The sequence below is a fragment of the Pelodiscus sinensis genome, chromosome 4 (assembly GCF_052426305.1).
Source record: "Pelodiscus sinensis isolate ZL-2025 chromosome 4, ASM5242630v1, whole genome shotgun sequence".
Lineage (NCBI taxonomy): Eukaryota > Metazoa > Chordata > Testudines > Trionychidae > Pelodiscus > Pelodiscus sinensis.
In genome coordinates this window covers 79,218,282-79,241,030 of record NC_143055.1, presented here as the reverse complement: position 1 = coordinate 79,241,030, position 22,749 = coordinate 79,218,282, and the positions used below count along the sequence as shown (strand labels likewise).

The 22,749-nt window shown below is 41.1% G+C and overlaps 1 protein-coding gene across 1 annotated transcript in view; it reads left to right on the top strand.

The window, feature by feature from the left end:
- Window positions 1–11,728, top strand: part of RBM46 (RNA binding motif protein 46) — a 41,080-nt gene extending 29,352 nt beyond the window's left edge. The window contains exon 6 of the mRNA XM_089777960.1: window positions 7,865–11,728. Within this exon, the coding sequence (XP_089634086.1) occupies window positions 7,865–7,875 (11 nt within the window). The 3' untranslated portion in view covers window positions 7,876–11,728. The remainder of the gene's footprint in view (window positions 1–7,864) is intronic.
- Window positions 11,729–22,749: the final 11,021 nt, after the last annotated feature.

Sequence of the window (22,749 nt, the reverse complement as noted above, 5' to 3'; positions counted from 1 at the left end):
CATTGTCTCCTTTCCATCGGAGCGATAGAGAGGGTCCCAGATCAGTTCAAGGGAAGAGGGTTTTATTCAAGATACTTCCTAACAGAAAAAAAAACGGGAGGATGGAGACCCATTCTCGATCTACGCCGTCTAAATCGTTATCTCCGCAGGCAGCGCTTCAAAATGGTGACTTTGAACTCTATAATTCCGTCCCTTGATTACAACGATTGGTTCGCTGCTCTCGACTTACAAGACGCGTATTTTCACATCACAATACACCCTGCTCACAGATGTTTTCTCTGATTTGTGATAAACGACGATCATTTCCAGTATTGGGTTCTGCCATTTGGTCTCGCTTCAGCACCCAGAGCTTTCTCAAAGACCCTGGCTGTCATAGCAGCTCATCTGTGTCAGCTACGGGTGGTAATATTCCCGTACCTGGACGATTGCTTGATAAAAGGTTCCACGCAGCAAGACGCGTCACAGATGGTAGCGACGGTCGAACAAACATTCGATTCCCTCGGTCTTCTCTTGAACAAATAAAAGTCAAAACTTATCCCGTCGCAGACTATAAAATTCATAGGGGCGAACCTGGATTCTCGCATGGCGAGGGCATACTTACCGCAGGAAAGGTTTCAGGCGATCAAGGATCTCATCTCCATACTCAATGGGAATGTGAGTGTCCCCATTCACACTTGCCTCCGTCTCCTGGGACACATGGCTGCTACTACTGTTGTAGTTCCGCATGCGCGACTTCATCTGAGAAACCTCCAACACGGGTGACGGTTTATGCACCCATGAGGCACGACATCCACAAGGCAGTATGGCTACCTTCACATGTTCAAAGATCTCTGCTTTGGTGGACAAAAGAACGAAATCTCTTGTTGGGAGTGCCATTCCACCGACAACAACCATAGATACTGATAACGTCGGATGCTTCACTCCTTGGCTGGGGTGCACACATGGGCAACGAGCGAATTCAAGGCAAATGGTCTCTCAGCGAGAGACGCCTTCACATCAATCAATTAGAGCTTTGGGCAATGTTCTATGCATGCAAACATTTTCTCCCACATATCAAAGGTCTTACAGTAAGTATACTGACGGACAATGTAGCAGCGATGTATTATGTGAACAGGCAGGGAGGAGCACGATCACGCTCCCTATGCACCGAGGCAGTGCGGTGTTGGAATTGGTGCATACAGAACAACATAACCATAATAGCATCATACTTACCTGGCACCGCCAATGTACTTGCAGATTCCCTCAGCAGACGTTTTCCCATAGACCACGAGTGGGAAATACGGACAGATGTAGTTCGTGCGATATTTCGCAAATGGGGTATGCCACTGGTAGACCTCTTCGCAACGGCCAACAAGAAGTGTCTCCTATATTGCTCCAGGGCAGGGCTCGGCAAGGGCTCCCTCAGCGATGCGCTTCTGGTCAGATGGAAGAGGGCACTTCTGTATGCTTCCCCCCCCACGGCCCTTATCTCCAGGACACTGGAAAAAATCAGAGCAGAGGCGGCGACTATCATTTTACTAGCACCAGCCTGGCCCAGACAAGCCTGGTACCCGTTTTTACATAGGATGTCGATACAGCCACCATATCCCCTCCCTCTCCACCAAGATCTTCTTTCTCAGGAACAAGGCTCGCTGCTACATCCCAGACTCGAGTCTTTACATCTGACAGCATGGCTCCTGAGTGGTTAAAAGGAGATGAAAACCTGTGTTCTGAACAGGTAAAAATGGTACTTCTACACAGCAGGAAAGAATCTACACGGAACACTTACCTGGCGAAATGGCAGAGATTTTCTAAGTGGTGTATTCAGAATAACATACAACTGCTTTAATCTCCTCTGCATTACGTTTTTGACTACATCCTTCATCTATGAAATTCGGGACTTGCGTTGTCATCTTTAAAGGTGCACTTAGCAGCTATTAGTGCCTTCCACCATCCAGTAGAGGGTTCCTCGCTCTTCTCTCATCAAATTACAAAGAGGTTTTTAAAAGGGCTCATGAACTTATACCCACCGTGAAGGGTACCACCCCCTTCCTGGAATCTCGACCTAGTATTGGATACCATTATGTACCCCCCCTTTGAACCTCTAGCGTCGGTTTCCTTACATATGCTAACCATGAAAACAGTCTTTTTACTGGCAATCACATCAGTGAGAAGAGTGAGTGAGCTGGGGGCGTTGATGGCAAGCCCTCCTTTCATGGTTTTCTCTAAAGACGCGGTAACATTACGATTTCACCCAGCCTTTATCCCCAAGGTCTGCTCTCCTTTCCACATTAACGAGCCTGTTTTACCCAAAGCCTCACTTTTCAAGTAAGGACGCTCTTTTTCACACGCTCGATGTCTGACGTGCACTTTCTTTCTATGTAGACAGAACCCGCCAGTGTCGGCGCACGGACAGGCTGTTCGTATCAATGGCACAGAGATCCAAGGGCGAGGCACTTTCTACCTAACGCATTGCTAAATTGATTACGCTTTGTATTACAAATTGTCATTCGATCTGGAACAAGCCTCTTTCTTCTTTGCCTCGGGCTCACTCTACGCGAGCAGTTGCAACATCCACAGCTTTCGCAAGGGGAGCTCCCCTTGCGGACATCTGTCGCGCTGCTACCTGGGTTTCTAGTGTAACTTTTGTGTGTCATTACGCCATAAATAGAAGGTGGGCTTCCGATGCCACGGTGGCCTCCGCAGTTTTATCCACAGTAGAAGATAACTGACCCGGAGCGCATTCTGGGTTACTGCTTTGTAGTCACCTTGAGTGGAGCACCCACGGGGACCACTCGAAGAAGAAGAAGAAGAGGTTACTCACCTTGTGTAGTAACGATGGTTCTTCGAGATGTGCCCACGTGGGTGCTCCACGCCCCACCCTCCTTCCAGCTCCGGGTCTTTTCTGCTTTATCTTTCAGAGACCGAGAGGTGAGAGGAACTGACGAGGGGGGGGGGGCTGGACTGCGAGACGTTGCAAAGACGCGAACGCCGCGCGCTGCTCTCAGGCATGCGCGGTCCGGCCCAGCTACGGCTCTGGAAATCTCCGACTAGCGGCGCCGGGTCGGGACCCGACACCTTGAGTGGAGCACCCACGGGGACACATCTCGAAGAACCATCGTTACTACACAAGGTGAGTAACCTCTTCTTCATCACTTGTTCCATTTATACTGTATGTGTGAGACTTTCTTGAATTTCATAGCCAAACTTTCTAAAAATAGGGGAAGTGAGTTGTAGCTCACGAAAGCTTATGCTCTAATACCCTAATAAATTTGTTAGTCTTTAAAGTGTCACCAGACTCCTTGTTTTTGCTGAAACAGACTACCATGGATATCTCTCTGAATTCGAAGTATAATTAAGCAGAAGTTTTGAACTATTCATGTTTAAAACTATGGATTTTCCACTGATTTAAATAAAGTTTCTGTGTAAACAGTAATACAGTGCTTGGTAATAACAAGGTATTCCTGGACTTCAAGTGCATTGCAAGGCCTAAGGCCAAAGGCAGATACTGTGGTAGAAATTGTGGTGGTGTTGAATAGACTTTCTTAATGAAGATGACTATTTTTATCTTTTGTGTCAGAAGTGGGTAGTTAACAATTCTGCCTACATGTGTAATTGTACTGAAAACTTTTTGGAATATCTTTGATGAATATTTTCTGTTGTCAGAATATTGTGCATTTGTAAAGTAACTTATAGTGATAACCAGGGCTTGCTGAACTACAGCGAGCCCCGCTCACCAGCCATGCTGGCCGGCGATCTGCGCATGCGCAGATCGTTCTGCACATGCGCAGATCGCCTGAACCCGGCTCTTCCGGGTTACAATCTGCTCGCCACGGGTAAGTAGATTGTATAATTTGTCGAGCCCTGGTGATAACACCCAAAGGGTGTTATCTTTATTCACACTGAGTAGTACCTGATTTCACAAGTAGCCAGGGTGACTTTTTATAGAGTTGAGGCTCATCAAGGTGGGTAAGGATATCAAATTCTGTTCCTTTTAAAATCTTTTTTTAATGACAGATATGAAAATGTTTACTGCAGTTATATTTTTTGTAAATAATTGTCCTTTTTAATGTCTTACTATAGAATATATATATATATAGTATTCTCTAAAACCTATTTCTCTTCATTCTCTTACATAGGTCTGTACTGAGGGGATGATATTCCTTCTGTGAATTTAGTGGAGACAGAAAGAAACTGAAACTTCTGGAAAGTTGCTTTAGAATGTATTGGAAATCTGATTGATTAGTTATTTGCTGTGTATATATGAGCAGACAACAGTCTAGTAGTTCTCATATTTGTTTCCAGTTAAAGAAAAATATCTTCCATCTTGCATGTTGGCTTCCTTTTATCAAAGCCTCATAGGTCCTTTGTAGCAGAGTTTTTGAACTTCCATGTTTTTTGGCTAGTTTTTTAGTAGTTGATGTTTGGATCATCAGATTTTTTTTTAAATCAATCTATTTTGAAGAAGGCATCCAACAAATGAACCTGTGATAACCATCACAGAAAGAGGGAAGTCAGTGTAGTATTTTAATCTACTGCTGGGTATCGAGAATAGATGCAGTATCTTAGAAATGGGATTTCAATTTCTCTGCGTGCCACATCATATATGGATCTTTCTTCCTGTGTTCATAAAAAGGGTTTAGTCTGCCTCCCTCCCCTAGCCTTCCACAGTGATCTGTTCATGATCAGAGATTCTTGCAGGTAAATGGTTGGGGGGGAAGCATGTTGTTCCCCAATTTGATACAATTTCTCACACACTGTGTGAACTCTCATACAAAGCCTTTGGTGATCATTAGGAGCCTCCATAGCTAAAGGTGGAGTCCCTAGTATTGTGGCTCTAATGGAACTTCACTGCACAGCGGGGAGGTGCAAAGGGTTAGAGCTGCTGTGAGGATTTGTGTCCTCTTGTGAATTCTAGGAGATCTACCAGGTTTGTGGTGGCTGCTCTATGGGGTAGATACCTCTTGGTCCCGTCCTCTAACACGACAATGCAGGGTCACCTCAATGTGAAAATCCTTATGAATATTCCTTGACTCTTAGTTGCTGTTTATGGTTTTAATGTGTAAACAGAATACTTAGGCCTGTGTGTTTTCATCCCAATTCACAGGAATATTCAGAAACCTAAATACTGCAGACTACACAGATTTTGATTGTTATGGATAGATTACAGTGTTCCTAGAATTTATCTACAGTAAGTCTCTTAGTGATTTCTTCAGTGCTTTTTCTTTTTTCTTTTTCTGCTCATTGTAATGAGTCTGTAGGAAAGTTCATTACAATTTCTTGTTTTTAATTCCAGTTCATCATTTTGTCATGTTGTTCAGCTAGCTGTATAAATTCTGAAGTATAGGGAACATAAACATTTTGAGTTTAGTTAGTGTGTTCAACATAGTAACTTGTAAATCAAGGACAAAACAGATAATTCCCCTGAGAAACTTTTTGTTCTTGGCCTGGCTTTTAAAGCAGTAATTTTAATATAAATATTTAATACTGTTGTTTTCTCAAAAGTACCAATAGCCAGGATCCACCTTTCTACAGATTATTGAATAAAGAAACCTTTCTTTTCATGATGCCGTGATTTAAACATCCGGCCTTTCATTTTACCATTTAATTGATCCTTTTTTTTCAATATGGTCTCAATTTACTTTACCAAAATTCAGGATGTATTTGTTGGGGTTATTATAGAGAAATAGAGAATCTTTCCCATAGCCTGAAATTCTGATACCACCAGACTTTTAAAAATACTAACATTATCCCAGTTCTATGAATCAGTCTGTTAAAATAACAGGCTTAACTAAGATGTTCTCAGACTAGTTACTTTTTTTTTCCTGAGGATAATTTAATCATACAGTGTATACCAGAAACTGATTCTTCTGGAAGCGTTTTTCATAAAGGGGAGACTTAGTTTGTTTAGAAGGATTTAAATTGTTATGAGGTGCTCTTTACGGTTAGCACTACGGTTAGCACTACTGTTATTACAGTAATCTGTAATTTAGAAGCTTTTAAATATTTTGTAGGTGCAGGTTAAATTGTGGCTTGGTATTAGTTCTGAGCAAAGGGTAATATACAGTTGTGTCCCAGAATCCAGGGGGCAAACAATCTGCATCAGTTTATATTTAGTACAGATTACTTTTCCCAGTGCACCAATTCAGTTGCACTGGTTAGTGTGTTGAGGAGTTGAAGCCAAGGCTACTTTCCACCCCTTCCCAAAGAGATTGTTTTCCCTTTATTGCTTCCTGCAGAGAGACCCATTGCTCACCCTTGCAACTGCCTTAGCTAGGCTTCAGCCTGGTTTTGAATATAGTAGGAGCCACACAAGTCAAGTTGATTTTTTGATTGAGGTCTGATTTTTTTTTTAAAGAAGGACCTCAACCCGACATCTAATTTTGATTGCACTTTGCAACCACAGGCAATTTTATGTTTGAACTTGGAGCTTCTACCTTGAAAATCAGGCCTTATACATACAGATGCAAAATACTGTATTGTGATCTGAGGCTTTCATTCACCTCTAGTTTTCCTTTTGTGACAGTGCTGAAGTTTAATGGTGACATGAGAGAAAAAATTGTGCTAATATCTATTGGTGTGTCTTTGTGATGCATAAATAAAACAGAATTTTTTAAAAAGTCAAATCCTTCCTTTTACATTAGAAATTAAGGTCTGATCTGCTCTAAAAACAGATTAGATTATTAATAATTATTTAAGTTTGAATTGTGAGTGCTCAGCACTTCTGAGAGCCATGTCTTAAACTTATTTTCCTCAGTTTCTCCTTCTGTTTAAAGGGGGATACTTGAACCCACTCAGCTGAGTTGTTGAAGGGTTAAACAATCAAATATTTAAGACATTTTGAAAATAAGTTTTTATTCATTCCTGAATATTTAATTATACCGTTGGAAAATTTTTGTAATGGAGTATCCTAGTATTCCATATACTTCAAGCAGAGATGACAACATTGTCTTGAAGATTCAGTTATTCTCTGTCTCCACTGCTTACAGACAGGGAGCATAACCTCATCAGTCTGGATCTGTGTAGGAGAATTTGGAGAAAATAAATGTCAGGTAAGAAATATAGACTTGGTGAGTTGGGTCAAATTCATCCCTGGCATAACTTGATTCCTTCCATGGACTTTTTACTAGACATGAAGTTGGCTCATTTTATTGGGCTGCTAAATGTTGAGATCATGTCACCTTATTCTAAGTAGTCTCACTGAAATAAGCAGGATAGCTCGTGAATAATTTATTGTGTGGCAGAATGTAGCACTCCAAAATGTATTGTTTAAGGATATATATTTAATGTGTTGAATAAAATCAAGTGAAATAAAAAGGCTGATGATACAAAATTTTGTATTTTTATTTTTTTGAATAACTGGAGTTACTATAATATACAGCTTTCATCTTGGATATAGTATAAACAAATACATTCAGTATATCAGAAGATACAGTGGATCTGATGTCAATTTACATGAAGGCCCCATTTCAGAGCAAGAGCATGTAAAGGTCTTTACAGTAAATTGTAATCAGTGCTTGGGTTTATATGTATGTCTATAAATAAATAAAAATAAGCCACTAAAACTGTTGATGTTATGGATAACATAATAACTGACAGTTGGATGTCAGACACTTCTTAAAAAAACTTACTTGATGAAAAGTATCTTAATTTTTTACTCTGATCTGGTGCATGGATCTGCCTGCGCAGTTGTCAGTGAAAGATCAGAGCCTTTGCTTGTAAATTCATCAATTACAGATATATATGTTTTTGTTATAAGTGTTATTTATTGGAAAATTAAATTTTGAAAAAGATTACCTGTTCTAGTGTCAACACTGAAAATTATACTGAACTTTTTAAATAGCTTCCATTTTTGTAACTTCTCCTATTTTTTTTTCTTAACTAGGTCCTTTCTGATGATGTTTGAGCTTATTCCACTGCTGTTGGTCTCATTCCTGTTGGCTAAACATTTATTCTTCTTGACTTCATTAAGTTAATACTTGTCAGAAATTTGAGGTATAGCATTTACAGAATTATAAGGCTACTGCAGTCACCTTAAACCGACTTTATTTTCTTTTCCCTCTAAAGATAGTATACAATACTTGCTGGAAGCCAGGTCTACTTTTATTTCCCTAGAATCAATTGTGCACTTTTTTTTTGGCTTGAACTACCATGAAGAGCATAGTTGTGGCTTTGAAAAATTCAGAAGTTATAATTTTGGAGAAAAGGATAATAACACTTTATGGTGTAAGAGAATTACTGGAAAATTAAATGTGTTTATTGGGAAACAACAATTCTACAAATAGTATCTCTGTATTTTAAATGGTTTATTTTAAAAATTAGTGAAGTGTATTTCATTTTATTTATTTTAGCTAATGTTTTATTAATAGAGTGTTTGTTTTAAAGAATTGATTTATGTAAAATTGTATGACCAATAATACTTTAAGAATGGTAAATAAACTAGACTTTTACAAAGGTTTACAGTAGTATGTAAATCAAATATTGGCAAAGTAATCTGGTTAAAATACCCCACTGTCCACATTTCTATAGTTTTGTATTGTAAATAATAAATCTTAGAAAAAAGCAAAAATGAACTGGCTACACTACTTTTCTTTCAGAGATGAAATCCCTGTATTTCAGTACCAGATCTAATTTGGAAGAAAATTAATATCTTGTGGTAGCAAGATAAATCAGAATTTTGTTTCTGCAAAGTTAGAAATGTGGAAAACAAATTTGTTAGTGGAAAGATAACTTTCCATTCAAATCTGTAGTCCTGGTATAGAAGTATATCAATGAAGTACAGGTATTTTTATATCATATACTGGTAAAATAGGAATTGCGATGTGACAGATTAGCATAGTCTCCATCAGTTGAGGATTGAAACACATTAGAAAATGACTTTTTTTGTGGAGTAGTCCATTTTGTCTCTTTGAGTTACATTTTGTATTTATAGACTTACATGCAAAATAACTTCATTTATTTATGTACAGACTACAATTCTGATCACAGCTCATTTCACTTTTTAATGTCTCAGTCTCTCCTGGGGCACCCAGTGTGCTTCCATATACATTAAGGCTTTATTCTTATCCAATCTACCCCTTATCACAAACAATTTTGTTTGCTAATGGCAGCAGTGTTAGACAGCGAACATATATCTCTTAGGCCTCATTCTTCTGAAGAAAAAGTATATTAATATGAAAGCTTAATTTTTAGTTTTTAATTGGGTCTGCGCAATTCATTTTCACAAGTAAAATATATTTTTTCCATATAGGGAACTTTTCACATTTCAGTAAATATAAGAATTTTATTAGCAATTGTCAGAAGATAAAGTTCAAAAATTGTTTTTCTTGGCCTGAGTACTATAGATTGATATGCCTTTTATCTGTTTATGGTTCCTGGTTAAATTGTGGGCAATAGAACCCAGTGGTTTATGTTGAGAATTTTTCAAACAATTACTTTGCTGAATAATATCTTTTTAATTTGTATAAATATTGGTTGTAATCTTGTTACTAAGGATCATTCTTATGTTGAAGATTAGTAGTTATTTAGCCAGAAGGCAACTATTATGTGGCCAAAAGTGATGCAAGAGGAAGATTTTAAGAAATGTTTTATTTTAACTTTAAATAATTTACTATTGTGATCCTCTGCATATTTTTAGTTAAGTAAGTACTGCTTTAAGTTATACATTTTCTTACTTTTTATTCTATTAATTTATTCACAGTTAAAATTGTTAAGCTTCATCTGTGTTTGGTATTAACTGTATAGTAGTTCTGTTTTAAGAGTTGTGCTGTTTTTTGAATGTTGAAATCATGTGTTAATTTCTGTACTTGAATTCAAATATTTTGACATTAAATTTATGCTGTTCTTTAAAATATATTTGTGCGGTTTGTGTATATTGTTGAATATTCAACATTGTTTAGAAAAATTTTAGAGACTATCAGATAGTACTTTTGGGGCTCATTCTCCACCAATAGATTTCAGTGTCAAAGCGCCCTTTGATTTCTATGGAAGCACTCACGTATGAGCTTAACTTTAAGCACATGCGTAGTGCATTTGGTAGAGGCAGCTTTGAAAGTAAACTAACTTTATTTTAAGAGATGGCATCTGAATTGGGTGAGGGTTGATAAATTAGCTTGTTAGTTTGGCATGTTTCACTATTGCATACAAAAATTAAGATGTGGACCAGCATTGGGATTCTTGTTCTTTTGGTCAGTGAAGCTTAAATACGAAGCATATATAATCAAAATGCTAATGCTGTTTATCAGTCAGTTCAGGAATAACATGGATGGCTGGTATAGGAGAGGAGTTAAACTTCAGTCTAGCACACTTTTCCTTTTGATACAGGGGAAAAAGTACTTCAGTATTTATTATATTTTACAAAGTTCAATCAAATTGATTTCTTGAAGAGGGAAGCTTAACATCAGAGTGAGGCCCAGATTGCCTGGTATAATCTGCAACTTTGCATTTGCATTCAGGGTATCAGAAATCCTTTGTCTTGGCTCACTTTAATTTTTGAATACTTTTCATGGTGATTTCTTTAATATTTAAACTCTTTTTAACCAGTCAGTTGTGCATATGTGAAAATATGCTAAGTTTTATACATATACTGTTTGGACTTTTTGATGTGGAATCCTCAGGATCTGACTGGTCCCAAATGAGGGAATTTTCCAGACCAGGGGAGGTCTCCTTCCCCCAGTACACCATACCTACCCACCGCTGGTCCCATTTTTTGCCCCCTGCCTCCAGCTGGCTATGCTGCTGGCTTTGGCTGGGCTTGTCAGACACTGCCCCCCTCCCTGTTGTGGGGATCCTGGCCATGCCACCAGCCCTCCATATGCTGTGGGGCTCCTGGCTGTTGCCAGACTAGAGAGTCCCAGTTTAGGGAAGTACAAGTTTTACAAGAGAAAACACTTCATTTGGTATTGATAAGCAGTCCATGATACTAAGGTTAAACAGTGCTAACAGTAATCTGTACAAAAGTGTGAAATATTCCTGTACTGCTTTTGAAGGAATCTTGCCTATGTGGGGTGGGCCATGCAAGACTCTCTGGAACGTTAAAGCCTGTTGTCTATGCAGAGTGATCACAAGTGCAAAGGGAACGTGGGGCTTCCATGTCGCTTACCAATAAGTCAGCATGGGGAATTTATTTGGACAGGCTGTGGGACAGATATGTGATTTCATGACTACTTGTTAATGGGGGCTGGGGGTATCAGCAATTTTATACAAAGCCTTGAAGTAATAATTGTGAGGACTACATTGCAGCCATGCAGTCTGCCCATACAATGCCAGGTTTAACCTACGCACCCCCACTTGAGCAAACACTAAGTGGGCTTTGCAACGGGGAATGAATTTGATCCTTTTCAGACTATCTTTGTGACTTCAGTAAACAGATTCATAAATATTTTCCCTAAGATAATTCAAGCTACTGTTGCTGTACAAAATGCTGACTGACCAAATGTATAAAGTCTTACAAAGAACTTGTTAAAATTTAATTGTATCAACAGTACTTGGTTATATGTAAGTTGAGTTAGGAATAAATACAGAATGTATTCCTGTCTGACTCTGGAAATTTTAAGTTTGTCTAATTCTGGAGTTAACAATGTTGTAAGAAACAAGCTAAAGAAATGACTTATGCACAGTGAATGTTGATCCAATTTCTGGTTTGAAATTGTGTGTAGTATACATATGCACTTTACACGAGGAATTTTTTTTTTTAGATCTTAAATTTATTTGCATGAGTACCTTCTCCTTTGATATAGCACACAAATGTGATTGTGTTCTTCAGATAACTGGAGAAATCTCTCAGTAGAACTTGTTAATCTTCAGGAAGGACAGCTGTCAAGAAATTGGGGGCGAAGGGTGGAGATCCATCCTAGATCTTTGTGGTTTCAACTGTTTTGTCAAATTTCAGAGATTCAAGATGGTTACACTGGCAGAAATCATATCTGCCTTGGAGAAAGGAGGATGGCTATCTGTGCTCGACCTTGAGGACACATTTCCATGTGTCAATTCACCCGGCACATAGATAGTTCCTCAGGTTCACCATCAATGACTCACACTATCAGAATAGGGTGCTCCCCTTCGGCCTGTCGACTGCACCCAGAGTATTCTCCAGGGTCCTTGCCGTACTAGCGGCACACATAAGAATGGCCATACTGGGTCAGACCAAAGGTCTATCAAGCCCAGTAATCCTGTCTTTCAATAGTGGTCAATGCCAGATGCCCCATTCATTATTTTTTAGACCTCTGTCCTATCCCCTTTAGTGTCCTCTTTTCTGATGTGAAAAGTCCTAGTCTTTTTAATCTCTCTTCCTATGAAACCCATTCCAAAACCCTAATTGTTTTGTTGCCATTTTCTGAACTTTTTCCAGTGTCAACATATCTTTTTTTGAGATGTGGTAGTCAAGATGTGGGCCATACTATGGATTTATATAGATTTATAATACGATATTCTCTGTCTTATTCTCTTTCCCATGCTGATTATCGAAATCATTGTTGAGCCCACCTCCGGAGAAAGCAAATAAACACATGTCCATATCTCGATGACTGTTTGATCACAGTACCCACGTATGGGGCATGCAGCGGGTGTTACATTTAACAAGGCACTTATTAGACATGCTCGGGCTCCTATTGAACTTGGGCAAATGTTCCCTCACACCTACACAAACACTGGAGTTTATAGGAGCGCAGCTGGACTACACCAAGGGTATAGCATCATTGCCAATCCACAGATGGCAACGATTACGTGACTTGATCGCGTCAGTATTTGCCTGCAAATACTCGGCCACATGGCTGCGGCCACGTTTGTAGTCCCACATGCTCAACTACATATGAGGCCATTCCAGGCATAGCTAAACTCTCTGTCTTGGCCCAGATACCACCTGATCCACAGGGCACTCCATGTACCAATTCGGGTCAAGGCCACCCTAGTCTGGTAGACAGATATACACAATGTATGCATGGGGCTTCCATTTCAGGCTCTAATGCCATCTGCCACTATCACAACGGATGCATCCCTGCTGGGAGTGTGATACTACAGTGACAATGGACACGGCAGGAATCCCAGCTCCATACCAACATGTTGGAGCTTAGGGCAGTCAGATGAGTGTGCTCTCAACTGCTCAAGCGGATACAGAACAAAACAGTGAGAATAAGGTTGGACAATACCGCAATGGCATATTACATAAAAAGACGGGGGCGTGAGATCGCGCAGCCTCTGTGAAGAAGCAACAAAACTCTGGTGATGGTGTCTTACACACAACATCACACCTACTGCAACGCATTTACCGGGCAAGGACAATGTGTTTGCGGATGCCCTCAGAAGACGATTCCTGTAGAACCATGAACGGGAAATCAACCAGTCCATCATAAGCAACTTTTTGACTTTTTTTTAAATTTAATTTTAATTTTTTTTTCAAGAAATGAGGTTATGGACTTGTAGCAACGCACGCCGACTCCAAGTGCCCCCTGTACTGTTCCAGAGCAGGCATTGGACTGCAATCTCTCAGGGATGCATTTGCAGTCCACTGGGACTTCCTATTGGCATACCTGTTTCCACCTATACCTCTTTGTGACAGGGCGCTCGCCCTGCACTGGCCCTTTAAGGGCAGACCCCGGCCTGAACCAGGGCCGGGGAGTTTAGCCCAGCTGAGGCTGTACTAGTCCATTAGGGCCCAGCTGGGCGCTATAATAGAGGATGGGCTGCTGCTGTGAGAGGGAAGCAGTGAGAACCTGGCTGCTGAAGGAGGAGGAGGAGGCTCCCTGGAGCTAGGGCAGGGCTGGGGGAGGCCAGGCAGGGCTAGGGGAGCTCTGGCCAGCAAATCCTCAGACTGCAGGGCTTGAAAGAAGGCCCGATGAAGGAACATCGACCTCCGGAAGGGGGGCTCAGAGACAGACTTGGGCACTGCCGGAGGGCAGTGTGGCGAAGAGGACGCCGCAGCCGGGAGTAAAGAGGGGAGACATCACCCCAGAGAAGGCACCCTACCCGCCGAGGGAGCCAATTCCTGAGGACAGACGGCAGGGGGGTTACGGTGGTGAGTGCACCCCCTCACACTCTTATACCATAGACGGTATTGAAAATCAAACAGGATGCAGCAAGGGTCATACAGGTAGCCCCCAGTTGGCCGAGACAGATCTGGTACCATCCCATACTGCAACTCAGCACTCGTCCCCCGTACAAGCTCCCACCAGTACGAACACTGCTGACACAGGACAAAGGGCACATACCACATACTGAATTCCACACACTAATCTGCGAGTATGAATGCTTGTTGGTGCTCAAATAACGACAGAATGCTGTCTCATAGGGTCAGAGATATTTTGATCAACTCTAGGAGACCCACTATGAGACGGACTTATCTGCAGAAGTGGTCCCAATTTGAAGCCTGGAATTCAGCTCATGCACGGGATACACACAGGGCGGGGATATTGGACATACTAGAGTATATTCTCCATCTGTGGGACACAGGACTGTCAATTAGTTCCCTCAATGTATACTTGGCAGTTATATTAGTGATACACCCACCCATACCGGGGTATTCTATTTTTTCTCACCCATGTGTGAAGAGATTCCGGAAAGGGATACGAAACTTTATCTACCACAGAGAGACTCAGTACCATCATGGGCCTTGAATCTCATGCTGGACTCACTCATGAGACGGCCTTTCAAGCCGCTTACCACTTGCTTGCTACTTCACCTTTCATTGAAAGTAGCCTTTCTCGTAGCGATAATATCAGGTAGGAGAGGGGGAGAGATAGTGGCACTCATGGCGGACCCACCGTACACGGTCTTCCACAAGGACAAGGTCTTCCTTAGAACCCACCCAAAATTCCTGCCCAAAGTACCTACCCTGTTCCATTGTAGTGAACCAATATACTTATCTGTGTTCTTCCCAGAACCACATGAGGATAGCAAGCAGACAGTGCTGCACATGCGGGATGTACGCAGGGCATTAGCCTTTTACCTTGAATCCACAAGAGACTTTGGATACGCTCCCAGACTCTTCATATCATGCACTGACGGGTCCAGAGGACAACCTGTTTCTAAACGAATATCCAAATGGATTTCTACATGCATACAACTGGCTTACACCCAAGAACACAGTCAGTCACCAACAGTTATATGGGCACGTTCCACGAGAGCAGTATCTTCCACAACTGCTTTTCTCAAGAGTCTTCCCTTAGACATCATTTGCAGAGCTGCAACATGAGCTTCGGCTAATACCATTGCACAACACAATGCTATACAGTCCTTTCAGGACTCAGGCACTAGTTTTGGACATACCATATTGTCCAACATCCACTCCTGCATCATGGAACGCCCACCGCCAGGCAGGAACACTGCTGCATAGTCACCTAATGTGGAGCACCCATGGGGACCCTCGAAGATGAAGGGAAGGTTATTCACCTTGTGCAGTAACAGGAATTCTTCGAGATGTGTCCCCATGGGTGCTCCACACTCACGCTCCACACTCACCCTTTTCCCCTCTGCTCTGGGCTAACACAGTCCGGCATAGAGAAGGAATGAAGAGAATGGCCGCCAGCACTGCCTAACTGTCAGTCAGAGTGATTGTGCAATAGCACAGCATGCGTTGGTGGCTAGGGACTGCTACTAAAGATATCTGGATTGTGTGCTCAGCGGCACTGACACACCTAAGGTAGAGCACCCATGGGGACACATCTCAAAGAACTTCAGTTACTATACAAGGTGAGTAATCTTCCCTCTTTGACCACAAGGTAAATGCTTCCAAGGACACCAGCTCGTCATTGCCAATCAGCAGGTGGTGCTGAACAGGTATTTTTACAACTCTTGGTTATCTCTGGCCAAGTTCCAGGAGTTGCTCCCCATCCTGATTCCCATGCAAAGTTTTTGGCAATCTTCAAGGAGGGCAAGGTGTCGCTTGCACCTCTTCAGGCTGTGCTGAAATCAGAGGATTCTACAACCTGTACGAAGGCAACTGCCATCACTTTGCTTAGTAGTTCCCAATGGGAAGTGTCAGGTCTTCCAGCAGAGGTCCAGAACACCATCCAGGACCTTACCTTTGACTGTGTGGGCCTGTTTGTGGAGCAAACAGACTCAAGGCTTCACAGCCTCAAAGACTGCAGAATACCTCTCCAGACCCTAAGCATACACACCTCTGTCCCTAAAAGGAAGCCCTTCAAGTCCCAACTGCCCCTCCCTCCCCTGCCGTGTCCTTAATCTGGAAGCTCACTCCAGAACTTTAGTAGGTGAAGGGGTAGAGACAAAAATACCAGCAGAGTGAGAGAATCTAGATCCTCCTCTGATTGAAGGTGGGTTCCTCCAAACAAGACCAGTGCCCAAAGTCCAGCCTTTAAAGGTGTACCCAAAGACAGAACACCAGTCCACCTCCTGGATTACTATCCTTTGTGAACCTTGAGGATAGACACTGCAAGTATGTATCACAAATCTTGGAAATATTTTTGTGTGTGTAAATCATTGTGTGCTAAGCCCCATTTGTAACAATTAACCACTAAAGCTGCTCTAAATCAGGATTCCCCCAGGAAATGGACATAGATAACTCTGTGCCCTTCTCATCTCCTGCCAAGCTTGTACTTGGAGTCACAGAGGTATGGCTAAAGTGTGTGGCACTCTGGCAATTCCTGCTAGTGGGACTGTTGCAAACCACTATAACTTGGAGCAGTCCCAAGGCTGCTAAAATTCGTGGTTATGGCTGAATAGCTCTGGGGCTTGGTATGTCATAGTTTGTTGCAAAATATCTTTTTCACATCAGCTATGTCTAGACTGCAGCACTTCTCCAGGATACTGGTGATGTCCCGGAAAAGCAATGAATTTTCAAAACCACCTACCAGCTTAACTCTCATTTTTGTAAAAAGACTTTAGTGTTTATAAAATGGTATTCCCGCTACTGCGAATCCTCTGTGAGATTTTGATACCCCTGGTGGAATTTTCGAAAGGGTCTATAGCCAACTACTATCTTTAAAAAAATACAATTGTCCCACAAATCTGTGGCAGATAGAACTCAGACCACTTTGTTTCCAAACTTGCACTTTAACAACCCTGCACTGCCTAAATTAAACTAGGTAATGTAATCTTAAATAGCAGCTATACGCTAGTGCATGAGCCAGAACTGAGCTAAAGTTGCTCAGCAGGAATTTTGTAACCCCTGTTAACCACAGTTCTGGTGCGGGGCTTGCAGGAAATAGTAGGGATTCCATTTAATAAACAATAGTATTAACTAATGATATGTCTTCCTATATAACATATAAAGGCTTAAAAGCTCTTTACAAAGGTGGGTAATATTTTTTTTTTACAGATGGGGAAATTGAGGCAGAGAAAGCATATGAGTTGCCTGACATTATAGATTGAATTACAGGCAGTCCCCGACTTACACGGATCCGACTTATGTCGGATCCGCACTTATGAACGGGGCTTTCCTCGCCCTGGAGCTCACGGGCGGCGGATTGCCACCCGTGTCCTCCGGGGCGAGAAAAGCTTCTCCCGGTCTCCTTGGTCTGCTGGGGGGGGGGGGTCCAGCAAAGTCGCTGGACCCCCCCAGCAGACCAGGGACACCTGAGCAAAGCTTTGCTCGTTTGCCCGGGAGCAAAGCCGCCCAGGCGGCGGGACCCCCACTGCCTGGGCGGCTTTGCTCCTGTCCCCCTGGTCTGCTGGGGGGGTCCAGCAAAGCCGCTGGACTCCCCCAGCAGACCAGGGACACCTGAGCAAAGCCGCCGCCTGGGAGGCTTTGCTCCTGTACCCTGGTCTGCTGGGGGGGTCCAGCGGCTTTGCTGGACCCCCCTAGCAGACCAGGGAGACAGGAGCAAAGCCGCACAGGCAGCATCCTGCCGCCTGTGCGGCTTTGCTCGGGGGCAAAGGAGCAAAGCCACACGGGCGGCGGGGTCCTTCCGCCTGTGCGGCTTTGCTCGGGTCTCCCTGGTCTGCTGGGGGGGGGGGAGGGGGCGCAGCTAGTGCGCCCCCCCCCCCCCCAGCAGACCAGGCTTTTGTTGCGGGACGCCTCGGGTAGAGCAGCTGGGGTGCTGCCGGGTTGGTCCTGTGGAAACCTACCAGGCAGCGTCCCAGCTGTTCTGTCCCAGGCTCCAGATTCAGCAGCTGTTGAAACTGATCAGGCTGATTCCAGGAAGCTGGGGGCAGAGCAACTCTGCCTCCAGCTTCCTGTAGTCAGCCCCTGGTCAGTTTCAGTGGCAGCAGCTGAATCTGGAGCCAGTTCCGACTTACATACAAATTCAACTTAAGAACAAACCTATAGTCCCTATCTTGTACATAACCCGGGGACTGCCTGTACTGACCAAGAGCCAGAACAAGAGCCTAGATGTCTTATGCCATTAATAAATAACTAATTAAGTGGATTCTCCTCTACTCACAATGTTTCATGAACTTTTTATTTTCTAAGCTGCAGCAGAATGTAGCTGCAATTGACTTCCAATTTCCTGTAGAGGGAAGCATTTGCTTATATATAAAAAGAAGGTCTGGAAGTTAAATGATCCTTTTGATATTAGAAGATGTAGCTTAAACAGTAATGCCCCAAGCCTTTCTCCTCAAATCAAACTATGGAATTCAAATAATATGTGTGATCCAAAAAGGCTTTTTTTATTCATTTACAGTGTAAAAGTCTATATTTTATGTAAAAAGAGTATATACCTGAAGATGGGTAATTGTTCCAGTCCAGCAGTTATTTCTGGTGAAATGAAATCCTGTCATGGTAAGAAATGTTTATTTTTGCTGATAGCTGTACCGGTCAAATATACAGTTATAGAAAAGACAACTAAATGACTGGAAAGGAGAAAACTCCCTTCATCCTTGTAAATGCATCCTTGTAATGCATTGTGAATAACACCTCCAATACTACTTTTCTGTCACAAGCATATTGTTTTAAGCTTCAAGAAAATCAACTATTTTCTTTAGTGCTACAAAGGAGCCCTCAATCATGGAGATTCTAATTGACTATTTCTCCCCCCCACACACACTTTTTTCCCCCTTCTCTGCCCACCTCCTATCCCCTATTTATTTTGAAACTGGACCTTTAATAACTCAATTCAATTGAAGAAGCAGGTTATGCCCACAAAAGCTCTTAATACCATCTACATATTTTGTTAGTTTTTAAGGTGCTGCTAGACTATTTCATTGTTTTTAAGTTTTTCCAGTTACAAACTACCTCGGCTATCCCTCGGAAGCTTTCAATCGTCTAGTTTGACTTACATTATTTTTCTCAATACTGGGGTAATCATTTGAAATTCGATGTCCTGTGTTATACTGTATTTGACTAGAGAAAGGGTCTTTATGTGAAGACAAAAATTTGACAGTATAAGTAGAGTCAATCTTACAAGTTACAGTATTGTATATAGCTCTCCAACAGCTATAAACAGATGCTATATTTTATTGTTCACATACTTCAATACTTACTATATAACAGTTTGTGCCAAACTTGAAACCTGAATCCTATTTAGGAAAATGAAACAACTACACTCCTCTTTCAGCTCCACAATTTGCTGTAAAAAGCCTTTCATTTTAATTTATACATCTGCTCCTTCCTGACCAGCCTTCAAGCCTCCCTGTGGGCTGTGCCCGATGCGTTAGGAAATCCATACACGGAGTTCGTGCTAACATTCCACCTAATTCTAAAATATTTGTGATTAGATGCAGCTGTGTGAATTTACATTATAACATTAGCCAACTTTGTAGTTATTTCTCATTTCCTGCTGACTGCAGCAGCACTTGAAGCTATAGTGTAGATGGGATCACCGCATTTTTCAGGCTAGAGTGTATGATAAAATGTGCATGTCCTGTGTATGCACTGCTGCCACAACCATTGCTCTCAACAAGTCCTTGTATACTAGTGAAGACAGAGCATCTGTGGAGACGTCTAAATTTTTAAGATTACTGCAAACATAAGTGTTTTGATTTCTTATGCATGTTCTGAAGCGGTTGTACTCTCATGCCAGTGTTTTTTAAATCCTACCTAGAAAAATGGATTCTACACTAGGGATGTAATAGGATAACCATTTACATGGTTAACTGATAAGCCTAAGCTTATTGGTTACTGTGAATAACACTTTACACGCAGGCTCCTGCCCCACTCTTGGGAAGCCAGCTGCCATTCCGTGCTGCTGGCTCTGTATCAAAGCCCACAGTGCAGGGCAGCAGCTGGCTCACTGGGAATGGAACGGGATCTGGGAGCTGACTGCTGCCCCACGCTGCTGCTTCTATATCAAAGGCAGCAGCATGGGGTGACAGCCAGCTTCCCGGGAGCAGGGTGGTAACCTGGGAGCAGGTTGGTAGATGGGAGCCTGGTACATGCTGAAAGCCAGCTTAGAAGCCAGCTCTCAACATGCACTGGCTCCAGGGGAAATGGCTGCAGGGGTGTGTAATTGTGTAACCGCTGAAATTTTCAGTGGTTACACAGTTTCCCAATTACCAGCTTTTTAAAATCCGTAATCTATACATCTGCATAAATACAAGACGTTCTCAAGGATGTTAAAATGGATGTGTTGTGATTGGCACTTTCTCAGTGAGGGCTAATGGACCAATCAACCTATTTAAGATAAATATTGGCACTAGGATGGGGTAGGGATAGAGGCAGATTCTCAGATGATACAAGTTGTTATAAGCTTTTTTTTTCCAGTTTGCACCAGGTGAGGATTTGTCCTTGTATGATAAACTGAGGGAAAGAAAGTAATCACTATAAGACTGTGTGTAAAGTTTTTCTCAATAAAATCAGAATAGATTTTTTGTACATTTTGCTTGGCAAGTAAGTCACATGTCTGGAAGTTCTTGGCCTATCAGGTCACTGCACTAACTAGAACAGTAAAACAACTTTTCTTTACTTTTGAAATTTATGTATTTGGTGTAATCAAAACACTTGACGGGCATGGCAAATGAGCTGCATAAATATTTCCAAAGTTTACAAAAGGAAAGAATCTTCATGAACATTTTCATAATATTTGAATACATCTGGAGTCTGTTTTTACACCAATTTTTCTGGAACATTTAAAAAAATATAAATTCCTAAACATTATAGCTAGAGAAAATAATGTATAAATATCTTCTAGTACTTCTTTAATCTTTGCAAAACAATTTTCATGCTGCCTCTATCCATACACTAAAGAATCACTAATGGTGAAGCAGAGACGTCCATAGCAGTTCACAAAGTAAATGTTTTATTAGCTCTTTCTATATAAAGCAAGCTAATATTTCAGTGCAGTGTGGAGTCTTTCTGCCCATTTGATTCTCTAGATTAGAAATACAACATTCATTTTTTTAAAATTATTTTACATTGCTGCCCAAAATAACCACAACTTGTTTTTGGTTTAGAGAAAGAGGTGGCACATGAATGCTGCTGAGGCAAAGTATGGGCAAACCTCTTACTATAGTCTATAATGATTTGTGGTAATAGGTAGTATTTCTATTTCATACTTGATTTATGCTTAACTGATAAATTTCAGTCTCATGATGTACCCTTATTCCTTACACCACACAGAGAGAGAATTTTCTACCATATAAATCCAACATGATAATTAAAAATAGATTCTGTTTTCTTTATTTTCAATTCTTCCCATAGGTCTAGTGTATAGAGTGCTCATTGTCACATGACTGTGGGAAGGAGTAATCAGCCTCCACTTTGTGCAGTCTGTATAATGGCTGTGATTGCAGGAAATGCTACCTATTTTCTAGATTTTTTTTAAATTAAATGTTCACAAAAATGAAAAAAGAAGAAATTCAGGTATTTGGAACATTTTGATTTTTTGGCAAAAACAAAAGGAAATGTTTTATTGGTTTAAAAATTAAAAGTTTAGATGGAAATATCCCTATTCCCACTTTTTAATTTTATTTTCCACTTGAAAAAGTGGAAGGTATACAAGTGAGAGTGCCTTTTTTATGTTTTTTATTCTTCCCCTCACCCCACCTATCTAGTGCAAGAAGGGGAAAAATAAAAATGAGAAAAAGCTTACGGAGGAATACTTTCTCTCACATTTTCACTTTGTCCCACTGGCAAAGAGAGGGGGAGAAGTAAACGTGACAGAAAGTGGGGAATATTTTTTCCTTTGTTCATATGCAAGTGTTTCTGTTTCAGGAGGAAGGAAATGAAAAACTGAGGTTGGGTTTTCTTGTTTGCATGTTTCTAGAAAATTCTGAGTACATGAGCCAATCATAGTAGGCAGATTTGCATATTTAAAATGTAATTGATAAATTAGCTGTTTTGTTGTTATTTAAATCCCTCACAATGGTTATCAGCCAGTCTGAATGTATATTATAACATTATTGAGAGAGAACCATACAATAATTACCAAACAGGGCCATTTCCCAAATCCCAGATGCAGAGAATTGCAAAACAGGATAAAAACTTAAATAAACAGGATAAAAACAATTCCCTATATTTGGATTATCTGAGACAATTCCAATTAAGAATAACATTTATAGAATAATTTTTTTTATTTTTTAAAATTTTACTTTAAAGATAAAATAGCTGCTTTATCAGTAACTGTGGCAGTTAATTAAACAAAGCACTAAATAGGCAATTTGTGCACTTGACAATTAGCATGTTTCTTTGATTTTTTTGGTAACATGTTAAATATAAACAAAATTGATGATGGACAAATTCGAATTGCATTTAAGCAGATATCTGTTTCAGAAAATTAGGCAAGCTATTAAGAAATCAATGTGGTGATTAATAATTATGCCAACTCAAGAAGACATCCTTTTGTAATGGGAATGTTCTCTCCAAATAAGCTTAGTGTAGATAAAGTAATAAAAGATATTTTACAACTAAATAAGTTAAAATGCATTTGTTTTGTACAT